This window comes from Drosophila santomea, chromosome 2L (genome assembly GCF_016746245.2).
Source record: "Drosophila santomea strain STO CAGO 1482 chromosome 2L, Prin_Dsan_1.1, whole genome shotgun sequence".
Classification (NCBI taxonomy): Eukaryota; Metazoa; Arthropoda; class Insecta; order Diptera; family Drosophilidae; genus Drosophila; species Drosophila santomea.
The window spans coordinates 11,292,727-11,306,713 of NC_053016.2; the positions used below are offsets into that span (position 1 = coordinate 11,292,727).

Here is a 13,987-nt window from a genome sequence, read left to right on the forward strand (position 1 = left end):
TTTGAAACTTACGGAACGATTACAAATAATCATTTACGAAGTTTTCCCAAAAGTTTAAGCTAAAATTAGTAACTCCAGCTCTAATAAATCTATTGAACTTTAATAAAACGGAGCTTAGAAAAAAATTATATTTGCTAATTAAACATATATCGGGACAAAGAAATCGATAACTTATCGAAGGCCTGTGCCACCACCAAGCCAGCTGTAGGCGGCTTTTTTTTTACAGGCGGAGTCCGTTCCAAAAAACTATGCCCAACTAGAAGATGGATTCAAAGTTCTTTAAACTGCTGCTCCTGGGCGGCGCCGTGCGCTTCTACTTCTGTCGCACGCCGCTGGCTCCGATGATCGGCAACCGAGTGGAGTTCGCGACGCCTTTGAACTCACACAAGCGCAGTGAGTAAACAAAGTACACATCACATAAATGCACAAGTCTGAATGGAGTTATTTTTGCAGTGCAAGAGGGAATATTCCTGCTGCAGAATGGCATTGATCCCTATCAAGGCGACCTGGTGCACGAATCGCCGCTGATACTCAGCGCCCTCTCCGGGTTGTTTCAAAAGTACCCGCATTTCTTGCCCATATTCTACATAATCCTGGATGTCTGCACGGCGGCTCTGCTTTATGCGATGAGTCTGAGATTCGTAAAGCAAAAGCAGGAGCAGCAGGACGTGGAGCGAAAGGAGTATGCGAAGGATACGGAGGAGCTGCAGTTTACCCCGCTGGACAAGTTTGATATTCCGGAACTTGTGATCGTGGCATATCTTTTCAATCCACTGACTGTAATGAGCTGCATCGGCATGACCTCCACCGTGATAAGCAATCTGTTTCTGGCCTTCTTTTTCTACTGCCTTGTGAAAGGACTGCTACTTCCATGTCTCCTTGTTCTCGCCTTCGAGACCGTCCGTAGCTTCTATCCCATCGTTCTGATAGCGCCACTGCTACTGGTCTTTTCACGGAACTCGATCAGAAGGGGTGTGGCTATTTCAGTGCTTTTCATCGTCAGTTGCCTGCTTGTGGCAATTGCTAACTATTTCGTGCTGAACAGCTGGAACTTCCTGGATGGAACGTTGGGTTTCATGTAAGCAATAACTACCCTAATAATTTGTTGTCCTTATTTTTACGTTTTAAAATATCTTACAGATTTTATTTCCGCGATCTACAGCCAAATATCGGCCTGTTCTGGTACTTTTTCACTGAAATGTTTGAACACTTCCGCACCATGTTCCTAATTACATTCCAACTGAATGCCACCGTCTTATACCTGGTGCCACTAAGTATTAAGCTGCGCAAGGAGCCCCTACTGCTAGCCACGGTATTGGTGGCCCTAATGGCCGTTTTTAGAGCGTATCCCAGCCTGGGCGATGTGGGCTTTTATTTGGCCTTGCTTCCTCTGTGGAAAAGATGTTGGAAATGTAAGTTATCTGCCTCACTTGTTAATTTCAACTATTGAGAACTATGGTTAATTTTTCAGTCATGGCCCATGGCTTTGTGGTCTTCACGTTCTTTCTGGTCACTCTATCAATGATGGGAGCGCTTTGGCACTTGTGGATCTATGCAGGCTCGGCAAATGCCAATTTCTATTTCGGTGCCACTCTTGCGTTTTCCACCGGCCAGATATTTCTCATCACCGATCTGCTGTTCGCTCACGTTAAACGTGAGTTCTGTCTGTTCAATGGCCAGAAGATTCTGATCGATGGCGAGGAAGCGAGAATAGTCTTAAAGTAAGCATAAACAGTATCAGCATGACAGACGGAATCCAGGAACTTTGTACAGATGCAGAATGCGCTTCCTAATGGGCAGCCAGGCATACTCTTAAGATAAGTTAACTCCGAACAATATCAGATTAAACAAAATATTTTATTTGATTCTAATGGTTTTACTGATGTGAATACCCCGTCTTGGTCTTGCGGTTGAGGAACCTGTACAAGTACAGGATGCGCTTCTCCATCTCTCGCCACTTGGTGGGCCGGGCGATTGGATACTTGGACTTCTCGAGCAGCTTACGCTTACGGAGAAGCACCTGGTACTCATTACCGGAGACGCCGCGCAGCCAGGATGGCAGGGAGTAGAGCACCTTGACGGGATGCAGACGATCGTTGCCCAGAATGTCGATGTAGTCGTTCTGGCCAAACAGGGCACGTTTCTTTGACCAGGCGTTCTTCGGGCGATACACCGGCATAGGCAGCTTATGTCCGTTGTCCACATGAGGCAGTAGTCCGCTCTTGAAGATCTTGTCCTCGTATCCATAGCGCCGCACAGTGGGACCGCGTGCTCGTCGCTCGGCATGGGATAACTGCCGCACGGTGTAGCTTGTTGATGCCATCGGAGCCAAGGGTTTTCCGACCACAGCAAGGTGCGTGGCTCTGCCCAGCTTTTGAATCGTACTTCCCAGCCAGGACATGGCTATGTTTTAATTTACGATTAGATAATTGTAAACACCGCCTGGAAATGGGTGAAAAAACACGAACAGAACAGCTGTTTTGCTGGCATGCCGGCAGTGTTGGAAAATGTATTGGGTTGTTGTACCTAAGTGCGGTACACGGCATATGGCAACATAAGTTAAGTAGGTAAGGTAAAATTAAGCGAATTTTTTTTGCTATATACATAATAAGAATTTGAATTTGCGATGTAATAAGGTTTTATAGAGCTACAGCTCCGTGTGCAAGTAACTAGTTATACGGCAAACTTGGAATCGAAACAGTGGACTATCGAAAGTGCCGGTAAGTGCAATCGACATTCAACAGCTGATTGCCGTGCAAAACATTTGTTTCAACTGACCAACGCAAAATCCATCTGCAGCATCCCAATGATGGAATCCGAGGTAGATTCCGAGCAAAGCAGGTTGAAGCGCGAGATCGCCGAACTGCGCGCAGCGCTCCACCGGAAGGAGCAGTGCCTCCGGGAATTGGAGGCCTCGGTTTCCAGCGACGCTAGTGCAGAGCAGCAGGTCGTCGGGAATGCTCTGGAATCGCCTGGACGTGCTGTCCACACCAAGTTGACCAACGACGATATTGCACGATACAGCCGGCAGCTTATACTGCCCGACTTCGGAGTCCAGGGACAACTAAAGCTGAAGAACAGCTCTGTGTTGATTGTGGGCCTGGGCGGATTGGGATGTCCGGCGGCGCAATATTTGGCGGCAGCCGGATGCGGACGCTTGGGACTCATAGACTACGATGAGGTGGAGCGGAGCAACTTTCACCGCCAGATCCTGCACTCCGAGAGCCGTTGCGGCATGTCCAAGGCTGAATCGGCGAGGATAGCGCTGCTCGAACTGAATCCCCACTGCGAGATCCATTGCCATTCCAGGCTGCTGTACAGCCAGAACGCCTTGCACATCATCCGTGGCTACGACGTGGTCCTGGACTGCAGCGACAATGTGCCCACCCGTTATCTACTCAGCGATGCCTGCGTCATGCTGAGGAAACCCCTCGTCTCCGGGAGTGCACTCAAGATGGATGGCCAGCTCACCGTTTACAACTACGGTAATGGACCTTGCTACAGGTGTATCTACCCAGTGCCTCCGCCACCGGAAGCAGTCACCAACTGCGGAGATGGTGGCGTACTGGGTGCAGTCACGGGCACAATTGGAGCTATGCAGGCACTTGAGGCCATCAAGGTGATTGTGGGACTGGGAGATGTCCTCGCCGGACGCCTCCTAATCTTCGATGGCAGTAGTTCTGTGGCATGCATGCAACCGACAAGGACAATCCCTTGCAACTGTTGTCGACGGATGAGCGTTTGTCCGTGAAGGACTACCACGCGAAGCTGCAGGCTCAACCACATTTGCTTATCGATGTGCGACCAACGGCGGAGTTCGAGATTTGCCAGCTGCCTCAGGCTGTGAATGTGCCACTGGTAGAGATCCTAGACGACAGCTATCTTAAGCGGTTTGGCAAGCAGTTTGAGGATAGGGAACTGCCCATCATCCTGCTCTGTCGTCGTGGAAATGATTCCCAGATCGCCGTTCAGCATGTGCGCAATCGATTCCCCATGCATTCCGTGAGAGACCTGATTGGTGGACTGCACGCCTGGACGAACAGCGTAGACCCCGGTTTTCCCATATACTAATCCGACGAATGTTGTACGTAGATATATATGTAGATTTATTCTTGTTTTCTCCTGCATTGCATTGGTTTTTTTGTATTTACCCAAGTTTTACGTCTGACTTGTTATCACAAATACCAAGCTGGTGTAATAAAATGAATAATTCAGTTCTGACTTTTTTCATTGAGTATAACGATAAATTTGATGAAACTATACGTCTTCCGGGTTCTAAAGGCGAACTATACAAGGGGAAAAGTATGGATACTTTTGTATGGCATATATCATATATGTATATGTATATCCTATATACCCTTTCAATGCCGCTCTGTTAAAGAAAACTAACCTCTACAATACGTTTTCGAACCTATCAGTTCCAGCAGTTTTCCAGCTTCGTAATTAAGTTTAGTAATCAAATACAAAGTGAAACAAATTGAATAATGAAAGCCCATCGGTGGGCACAAGAAGGTCATTAGCATTCTATTATAAATGGAATAAAGAGTGAAAGCACTGCTCATTTGTGTAGGCGAGCCGACGGAACCAATATCATTTCAGTCCAAAATGGAATCCGACATTTTACGCTTTTACAGAAACAAATCGGTTTTTGTAACCGGAGGCACTGGATTTCTGGGAAAAGGTAGTGCTGAATCTCTCGGTATTAAGTTTGCAAACAAAAACCTATAATCCTAATTACAGTGATCGTTGAAAAACTGTTGCGTTCAACTGACGTAAGAAGGGTATACCTGTTAATAAGGCCCAAAAAGAATGAAACCGTGGAGGGACGATTTCAGGCCTGGAAGGATGAGCCGGTGAGTCCAACTAGATGATGATCAGCATTGTGGTACTCATCCTATTATATTCCAGGTTTTCGAGATTCTGCTCAAGGCTAAACCGGAGGCCCTGAAGCTGGTAACACCCATTTCAGGAGACTGCAGCGAACCCGGTCTGGGTCTCAGCGATGGAGATCGCAGGATAGTGACCACCGATGTGCAGGTGATCATCCACAGTGCCGCCTCCATTCGCTTCGTTGAGCCGCTCCACAGGGCGCTCAACATCAATACACGTGCCACGCGCCTATTAATTCAGCTGGCCAAGGAGATGAAGGGCTTAGAAGCCTTCGTGCACATCTCCACGGCCTTCTCCAACTGCCCCTCGCAGCACATTGAGGAGCGTTTCTATCCGGAGCACCTATCGTGCCCGGCGGCCAAGGTGCTCGAATTCAACGAGACTTTGAGCGCAGATCTGGTGGACAACATGGCTCCGGCTCTGATGGGCAAGTTCCCGAACACCTATACATACACCAAGGCACTGGCCGAGCAGGTGATCCAGATGGAGGCCCAGGACCTGCCTATCTGCATTTTTCGTCCTGCGATAAGTAAGTTATCTTGCGATTCAGGATATTTTCATTAGCCACTTTATCCCTTGCAGTCTTGGCAAATTTCAAGGAGCCTATGTCCGGATGGATTGACAACCTTCACGGAATCGTCGCCTTGATATACGGCAATGCCCACGGGATACTTCGCCTCTTATATGTCAATCCTAAGGCCGATGCTTTAATAGTTCCCGGCGACTATTGTGCCAACGTGGCACTGGCTTCCGCATGGCAGGTGGCAAATCATTCGGAAACGCCAACGTCCTCTCAGTTGGCGGCAAAGAAGCCGCCACCCATTTATACCCTTGCCACCACCAAGTCAAATTCCATCACCTTCGGGGAAGCGGTCAAGTTGGGCATCGATCACAACCATAAGATTCCGGTGACCAAAACGATTTGGTATCCCTTTGCCCACTTTACCACCTGCCCGTGGCTGTTCAAGCTGGGCTGCATATTTTATCACCTGATTCCTGGTTTCTTCTTTGATCTCCTCCTGCGCATTCAGGGTAAAAAGCCCATTCTGATGAGGAGTTATCAGAAGATCCACGAAGCACTGTTGTTGCTCTTTCCCTTTAATGGCATCTCGTACGTGATGGATATGAGGAATACCAATCAGCTATGGGATTCCATGTCGCCGGAGGACAGAAGCATATTTCCCTTCGACATGGCCACTCTCAACTGGGAGGAGTACTACAAGCGCATCTTGTCCGGCATGCGGGTGTTCCTCTTCAAGGAATCCTGGGACACCTTGGAATACGCTAAAAAGCGATTATTCAGGTGCGTATTATACTGATATGATTTGATAATACTGATTATACAATTTCAATGTCGGTTTCAGGTTTTATCTGTTGCATCGATTCCTTCAACTTGTACTGTGCCTGGCTTTCGCAAAGTTTTTATGGATCCTGTACAGCTTAATTGTTAATTATTACTTTAAGAGCATTGAGGTTAACCTGCCGTCTCCGGTGGTTCATCTTTCAAGTATTGAATCCAATATTTGATGGTCCTTTTTTGATCGATATATTACGGTGTTTATTGTTTCAATTACCAAAAATACAGTTATATATACGAACTTGATTAATTAGTTTTAAATCCTTAATTCTATGCAATTACACTGCACAAATAACGGTGTATGAATAAAAAGTATCAGCTCACTACGCTTGAGTTTGGCGTACAAAATACCGTTAGCGCTGCACTCAACAGCTGAGCGGCGCTCAGGCGCCGATAATGCAGACAACAAAAAAGGTATAGCAAAGCAGGTTGATTGGCGGGCAGGTGTAAAATTACGGAACACGCACACTCTTGTGATTGTGTATGAATGCGAGACTGCAAGCAGTTCAGCATTTCTATCGGCATCGGGAGTGCATTGGCAAGCAGTGCTGTTAACTCAGCCATTTTTCTGCCAAATAGTTACAATAACAGATTACTAATTAATTTTTCTACTTGCCAACATAACAGAAAAATGTATTAAAAAATGTATGCATAACACTATGAAATGTAGAATAATAATTATAAATTTGTATTTGTTTTGAAGCTTATATTAATTTATGAGAACACCACGGATGAAGTTTGGCAATTTCGGTCGGCTCTCAGTCGGCAGCACTGTGAACTGCTTTATCTCGTTTCACTGTACGATGCTCGTGCACGCTCTTATAAAAACCGTTCTCCGCCGCAACGAGAATTCAGTAGCTCCACAGCAGCGACGGGAAGACAAAGCAATCCGGATTGAATACGTCCTAGTTTTGGGTCCGTATTACTGAAAATTTAAAGTGCAAAGTAGCTGATAAGCGCGGCTTGACCCGGGAAAGGCGCCAAAGATGGGGGCATGCAATATAACCGTCTTATTGCTGGTCATCATGTTGTGGGTGAGTTATAACATCACAAGCCGCAAAGAATTCCCTATATTTCTATATTTAAAAAAACGTATATAATTTATAAGCTACCCCATGGACTGTCCATGGACAATAGCTGCTCGGCATCGGTGCTGGAGGCGCGCAGGTTTTTCGAGCTGGAAAATGAACAACTACGAAGGCGCTTCCACGAGGAATTCCTGTCCGGTTACAACTATAACACCAATGTAACGGAGGCGAACCGCCAGGCCATGATCGATGTGTATGCCCGCAATGCGGAGCTCAATAAGCGCCTGGCCCAGCAAATAAAGGCCTCTGATTACATTCAGTCCGAGGATGCGGATATACGACGACAGGCCGAGCATCTCTCCAAACTGGGAGCATCCGCCCTGAATGCCGACGACTATCTGGCCCTGCAGAATGCCATCAGTTCTATGCAAACGAATTATGCCACCGCCACCGTGTGTTCCTACACCAATCGCAGTGATTGCTCGCTCACACTGGAGCCGCACATCCAGGAGCGTCTGTCCCACAGCCGTGATCCTGCCGAGCTGGCTTGGTACTGGCGGGAGTGGCACGATAAGGCTGGAACTCCCATGCGGGAGAACTTCGCCGAGTACGTGCGTCTGACGCGCAAGGCATCCCAATTGAATGGTAAGTGATGGACGCGACGATAACCCGCTGTCTGACCCGAAACGGGGGAAATGATTCCGCCAGCACTGGGAGAAATGCGTTCAAAGTGGGTTATCCACTTCACACTTATCTGTTTGGTACCCCTTTAGAATGTGGTGATATAAGAAGGTTTAAGATGCAAAACTTGTGTGACGAAACTCCCCAAAATATTCGGATATCTACAAATGTTTGAATAACTCTATATCCCACGAAAACTAAGAAATTTTTATAACCTTATAATAGTTCTAAAAATAGTTTTCTACCAAAGTATATTTTTGTTTTAATAATAGGTGAATAGGGGTTATCACTTTTTTAGACTTTGATTTAATTGCAAAAAATAGTTTTTTTACAAATGTTTTTTTTTTATGTAATATTAATAGAATTCACATTACAAATCTGGCTTATAATGTAATATTTCTGTCTGCCTAAAGGTCACCGCTCCTATGCCGACTACTGGGTGCAGTTCTACGAGGACCCGGACTTTGAGCGCCAACTGGATGCCACATTTAAGCAGCTACTGCCCTTCTACCGACAGCTCCACGGCTACGTTCGATTCCGTTTGCGACAGCACTACGGTCCGGATGTAATGCCGGCAGAGGGAAACATTCCTATTAGCCTGCTGGGCAACATGTGGGGCCAGTCGTGGAACGAGCTGCTCGATTTGTTCACTCCCTATCCGGAGAAGCCGTTTGTGGACGTGAAGGCCGAAATGGAGAAGCAGGGATACACGGTGCAGAAGCTGTTTGAGCTGGGTGATCAGTACTTCCAGTCGCTCGGCATGCGCGCCCTACCCCCCAGTTTCTGGAACCTAAGTTTGCTCACCCGCCCCGACGATCGTCAGGTGGTTTGCCACCCCTCCGCCTGGGACTTTTACCAAGACAGCGATGTGCGGATCAAGATGTGCACCGAAGTGGACTCCCACTACTTTTATGTGGTGCATCATGAGCTGGGACACATCCAGTACTATTTGCAATACGAGCAACAGCCGGCTGTCTATCGGGGAGCACCCAATCCTGGCTTCCATGAAGCTGTGGGCGACGTGATTGCCCTATCGGTGATGTCGGCAAAGCACTTGAAGGCCATTGGCCTGCTCGAAAATGGTCGACTAGACGAAAAGAGTCGAATCAATCAGTTGTTTAAGCAGGCCCTCTCCAAGATTGTCTTTCTGCCCTTTGGCTACGCCGTGGATAAGTATCGCTATGCCGTTTTTCGCAACGAATTGGATGAGTCACAATGGAACTGCGGCTTCTGGCAGATGCGATCCGAGTTTGGCGGCGTCGAACCACCAGTATTCCGCACCGAAAAGGACTTTGACCCGCCAGCCAAGTACCACATTGATGCAGACGTGGAGTATTTGCGCTACTTTGCCGCCCACATCTTCCAGTTTCAGTTCCACAAGGCCCTGTGCCGCAAGGCCGGCCAGTATGCGCCCAACAACAGTCGCCTGACTCTGGACAACTGTGATATCTTCGGCAGCAAGGCAGCTGGACGATCACTAAGCCAGTTCCTCTCAAAGGGCAACTCCCGCCATTGGAAGGAGGTGCTGGAGGAGTTCACAGGCGAAACGGAAATGGACCCAGCCGCTCTGCTGGAGTACTTTGAACCGCTGTACCAGTGGCTTAAGCAGGAGAACAGTCGCTTGGGCGTCCCATTGGGCTGGGGACCAACAGACAGTAAGTAATTGAATTTAAAATAGTTACTGCAGATTACAAGATTTGGCATTCGTCACCTTTCCTTTTGCAGAAATCCCCTCTGATTGCTGTGGAACATTTAGCACCTAGACTGAGCCATCCAGAACTTGACTTAAGGTTATTGGGACCCGCAAAAATTATTGGATTAGTCTGTCATTAGCAAAGAAGCAAAATAAACGCGATAAGAACGATAATTAATTCTACATGTGCGCTTTGATATTTAAATTGATATTTATTGTATCGATTCATTCGTATCCTTTCTTTCGTTTCATTAATAAATTGCCATTACATAATACACTTTTTAACGATATCTCTCCATCTTTTGTCATAAACAAAATTGTATAAATTATATCCGTTCGTGAATTATGTTTCTATCTCAACCACAAAGTTGTAAATGTTTCGGTCAGTGTAAATTTTCGATATCTTGCTTGCTTTTTTGTACACAGCAAAAGCGCTCAAAAGTTAATCTCAAATTTATTTGATGCTTCTAACTGGATGCCACTTTGAATAACTCGGATAAAATATGATCGCTTATATCAGTGTTTATGGAACCTGTTGTATATTTATACTAAATTCAGGTTTGCTACTCAAAAAAACTTTGTAAATAAAAATAACTTTCGTTAAATATTAGTAAACAATCAATGTTATTGCTGAAACTGAAATTAAGTCATGGCTTCTAAAACTGTTTGTAAACTAAAAAAAGCTAATGCCCTTGAGAAAATGTATTTGTTAGCTGGTTCTCATTAGACTGAATCCTTGTAGGTCTTATGCCACCCGAGATATTCAAAGCTAGGCCAGTGATTATATTTTGCGACTTGTGCTGCAGCATATGTTCTATGTTCTGCTGACATATCGATGCGTTTGTGATCTAGTTGATATTAAATTTCCGCACATTTTGATTTGTAGTCTCTGTTGGAGTTGTGTATTTGTAAACGAAATAAAGAACAGTCGATTATGATCGTGTGGATTTTAATTCCAATCGTTTAACTTCATAGGGTGATTTAATTTTAGTAGATTATAAGGAATTTGTTTTGAGAAATAAAACAATCTAAGAACTAACAATAAATATTGGAAATTGTATAATTTTTGATTAGGTAATATATGTAAATCTGTTTTCATTTCGCAATCTCCCGCTTTATGCTTGTGATATGGGAGACACCGATAGTATCTACTGCGTTTTCATCAATTCGCTTTCAATCGCTTTAACTGTTACTTGGTAAAAATTGTATATGTATTTAGGGTATAAATATTATATGCAATGCGTTCCAGAGTTACAAGACAGCTATCCCCAATTGCGGAGTACGACTTTTGAACAAATTGGGGAAAATGTACAATCGAAAATAGTTTAAAATGCTTTTCGGCTTCACGGAACGTGCAACTTGAAGGCAACTGACTTATAGTGTTGAAACGCACTGTACAACTGCTCGGGGGATTTGCTCCAATACTTGAGCTTTACATATATATGCCTAGGTTTTTTTTGTTGTATTTTTAATGATAGGATTATTGGACTAACAGTAAGATCAGCTAGATTTTGCTTTGAGATGCAGATACATGCTCGTATTATATAATTTTCCAATCGATTCGCCATTACGAAACTAAGACTTAACAGGGCTATAAAATCAATCCAGATATTCATATGTATAGGCCAAGAGTTTAGTTTTGGTTAGTGCTACATGAGTTGGAACAATTTGATTTCTTTTTTGTTGGATAGTATGCATTCTAACAAAACATTTCAGAGTCAACGCAAATAATAGAACTAGATCTATGAATTCGATGCGGAATTTTTAAGCATTTTAGAATTACGTTTATACAATTTGAGTAATACATAGATGCATATAAGGATCTTATCCTTTACTACTTAGCGATTATTATTGAATACAAATTTCTTGTGTTTATTTTTTAATATTAAACGTGAAAAGTGGTACGCTTACATTCATAGACATTTTCATCGTTTTGCAAAAAACATTTATAAACCGTTCATATGTTTTGAGATTCAATATCAAGAACGTGGGACCATGGCAAGCTTTATGAGTTGAAAGTTGATAGAGTGAGTGTTGAGTGTGTGTGGGATCTTTCTGCACTTGAATTTGAATTGACTCTTGGAGAAATGTCGTCTAATTGACCCTTTCCGAAGTGTTGGCAGCGGCTGCTATTTGAATCTGCTTCTGTTCTTGAACTTGGCTTAGTCCAAGAACGGGTTTTGTCATACAGGTCGCGAATGGTGGGTATGTTGGGGATGTTGGTGTGAATGTGGATGCGGCTGGGTGACGCTGCTGATGCTGTGGTTACTGCTGCTGGTGCTCGCTCCGCCTCCACCACCGCCGCCCGCCTTTTGCCTTGTGGGTGGCGGCGGAGGCGGTGCCTGTCTCATGCGCTGCTGCAGGATTCTCGGCAACTGTGGATGAGCCTTGTGCTGAGCTGGTGGTGCGGGTGGTGGCGCTGGCCTCTGGTGGTAGTGGTTAGCCGATTGCGGCTGCTGCTGTTGTTGCTGCTGCATTTGTTGGTGCTTGCCCATCGAGGAGGCAGCAGATGAGGAGCCGGAGGCTCCTGAAGTGGAGCTAGTTGAGGCGTGGGAAGTGGTCGACCCAGTGGCCAGTTTGGTGGGCAGTCCACCGCTGGCTGCCGGCGATGCCATGGCCCTGGAATTCACAACTCCCGCACTCCCAGCTCCGGCAGCATCTGTCAACTTAGGCAAGGCTACTGGCGCATATGAGCCATCGTCCTCTTCGTCGGAGCTCAAGGAATTCGCGTCCGATGGCGTGCGAGACCTCGAGGGCGGCGACAGTGCGTCCTGCTCTTGCAGGAACACACGGAATCCCTGTATCGACTCGTTTAGCGCCCACAGCTGGGACAGCAGCGACAGATCCAACTGCCTTAGACCGTACATCTCCCGTCGCAGAATGGCCAACTGGTTGTCGATGGTGGACGAGGTGGCTCCAGTGCTGCTCGAGCTGTTAGTGGGCGTATGAACCGCTCCAGCGCTGTGGGTGCTGGAAGCGCGACTGTGCACAGATTCCCGATCACTCAGCGACTCTTGCGTGGACGAAAGACTACCGTGCCGCTGGCTGTGTCCATGTCCATTGTAACTGCGATTTCGGGACGCCGCCGCCGCAGACGAGGAGGTGGAGGGGCCAAGGTATAGTTCGCCGGCGGCTACTGTCAGTGCGGAAACACTGGACGCTGGCGAGGCTGTGCGGGGATGGGGGCCAATGGCCACAGGAGCCGCCGTAGCGGCGCTCAGACTTTTTGGCAGTGGCGGCAGACCCGTCAAGTGCGGCTGGGCATCGTTGCTGCTGTTCTCCATCATTTGATAAAGCTTACTATGTCTCTACGGTTTCTTCTTACTGCTGATCCTCACGGGTATTTAGTAACTAGAGCTATAACTCGGGCTTAATGCACGTTGAACTTCCAGCTCTGGCGGCACATGGGGCACTGTTTGTTCAACGGTTGCAGGTTCAGCCACTTAACGATGCAGTGCATGTGGAAGCAATGGGAGCAGACACCCCACACCAGCGGGCAGTCGTCACCGGGCAGAGCGCACTCCGGGCAGGTGCTCTCGAAGGACATGCGACAGATACCGCAGTTCTCGTCATTCGCTATCCAACGCCAAGTTGCAACTCCCGTCCATGACTTGATTGTCACTTTCATTTTGCGCACATTTGTCTCACACTGCAATTGTCTGGTTTGTACCCGCTATGCGTTGCATGGAATATGGGTGCTCTGGCCAATGAAGCGGCTGTTTTTCGACCGTTTCCGAATGTTTTTTGCAAAATATTGCCTTTTTTCTTTAGTTAGGCTGCTGAAAATAGGTCGATAGGTCCGGATATCGATGGCCCGATTGGTCGTAGTGATGGGCGTAGTGTACACTGAGCTAAGCTGTCGGTCAAGCAGTGCCACTTGGGATGGCCCATTGTGCTAAACGATATATTTTTAATTTATAGTTTATTTTGGTATGGTGTTGTTTAATAAATGGGAAATTTGCATATTTTTTTTTGAGTATTGTAACAGTGTACATTTGATGTGCATTTAGTGCTATTTATTCATTTTAAAGTCGCTTTGGGGCAGTTACAAGCAGTTAATAGAAATATCGACATTATATACAAATCTATCTCACTGTGCAGTGTTATCGGTCCTTGGCGGAATGAATTCAAACTCTATGCTGTGCGGAAAGAAATCATCGATAAAGTACTATTTAAAATTAATTAATGTGGTTAATTAATATATTATTATTATATAAATATATATTATTTTCAATATCAAGGCCACGTTCTCGGAGCCGCACGGCCATCAATTACAATTTTCGACAATGACGGGTCGGAACACAGGTCAGATCTATAATCAGCAATGCGAACGGCGGC

The 13,987-nt window shown here is 46.0% G+C and overlaps 7 protein-coding genes across 7 annotated transcripts; 4 read left to right on the plus strand and 3 right to left on the minus strand.

The window, feature by feature from the left end:
- The first annotated feature begins 194 nt into the window (after positions 1-194).
- Positions 195-1,865, plus strand: LOC120454411 (phosphatidylinositol glycan anchor biosynthesis class U protein). The gene is made up of 4 exons (XM_039639683.2): positions 195-393; positions 454-1,078; positions 1,141-1,412; positions 1,472-1,865. The coding sequence occupies exons 1-4, from the start codon at positions 264-266 to the stop codon at positions 1,723-1,725; spliced, it is 1,281 nt and encodes a 426-aa protein (XP_039495617.1). The 5' UTR covers positions 195-263; the 3' UTR covers positions 1,726-1,865.
- On the minus strand, positions 1,839-2,491 carry LOC120454422 (39S ribosomal protein L51, mitochondrial). Its single transcript, XM_039639711.1, has one exon. It carries the CDS (start codon positions 2,399-2,401, stop codon positions 1,877-1,879), a length of 525 nt encoding a protein of 174 aa, XP_039495645.1. The 5' UTR covers positions 2,402-2,491; the 3' UTR covers positions 1,839-1,876.
- Positions 2,492-2,619: 128 nt separating this feature from the next.
- LOC120454420 (adenylyltransferase and sulfurtransferase MOCS3) lies at positions 2,620-4,217 on the plus strand. Its single transcript, XM_039639696.1, is given in 3 exon segments — positions 2,620-2,720; positions 2,800-3,674; positions 3,677-4,217. Coding segments are annotated over 2 exon segments (1,263 nt in total). The 5' UTR covers positions 2,620-2,720; positions 2,800-2,806; the 3' UTR covers positions 4,072-4,217.
- Positions 4,218-4,551: 334 nt separating this feature from the next.
- On the plus strand, positions 4,552-6,493 carry LOC120458451 (fatty acyl-CoA reductase wat). The gene is made up of 5 exons (XM_039646097.2): positions 4,552-4,681; positions 4,741-4,853; positions 4,909-5,419; positions 5,473-6,193; positions 6,255-6,493. The coding sequence occupies exons 1-5, from the start codon at positions 4,606-4,608 to the stop codon at positions 6,415-6,417; spliced, it is 1,584 nt and encodes a 527-aa protein (XP_039502031.1). The 5' UTR covers positions 4,552-4,605; the 3' UTR covers positions 6,418-6,493.
- Positions 6,494-7,094: 601 nt separating this feature from the next.
- On the plus strand, positions 7,095-9,939 carry LOC120444304 (angiotensin-converting enzyme-related protein). Its single transcript, XM_039623831.2, has 4 exons — positions 7,095-7,281; positions 7,356-7,920; positions 8,370-9,611; positions 9,682-9,939. The coding sequence occupies exons 1-4, from the start codon at positions 7,234-7,236 to the stop codon at positions 9,717-9,719; spliced, it is 1,893 nt and encodes a 630-aa protein (XP_039479765.1). The 5' UTR covers positions 7,095-7,233; the 3' UTR covers positions 9,720-9,939.
- Positions 9,940-10,581: 642 nt separating this feature from the next.
- Positions 10,582-12,936, minus strand: LOC120444307 (trithorax group protein osa). Its single transcript, XM_039623846.2, has one exon. The coding sequence runs from the start codon at positions 12,934-12,936 to the stop codon at positions 11,833-11,835; it is 1,104 nt and encodes a 367-aa protein (XP_039479780.1). The 3' UTR covers positions 10,582-11,832.
- An 83-nt stretch (positions 12,937-13,019) lies between these two features.
- Positions 13,020-13,595, minus strand: LOC120444312 (anaphase-promoting complex subunit 11). Its single transcript, XM_039623859.2, has one exon. The coding sequence runs from the start codon at positions 13,275-13,277 to the stop codon at positions 13,020-13,022; it is 258 nt and encodes an 85-aa protein (XP_039479793.1). The 5' UTR covers positions 13,278-13,595.
- Between the last annotated feature and the right edge of the window lie 392 nt (positions 13,596-13,987).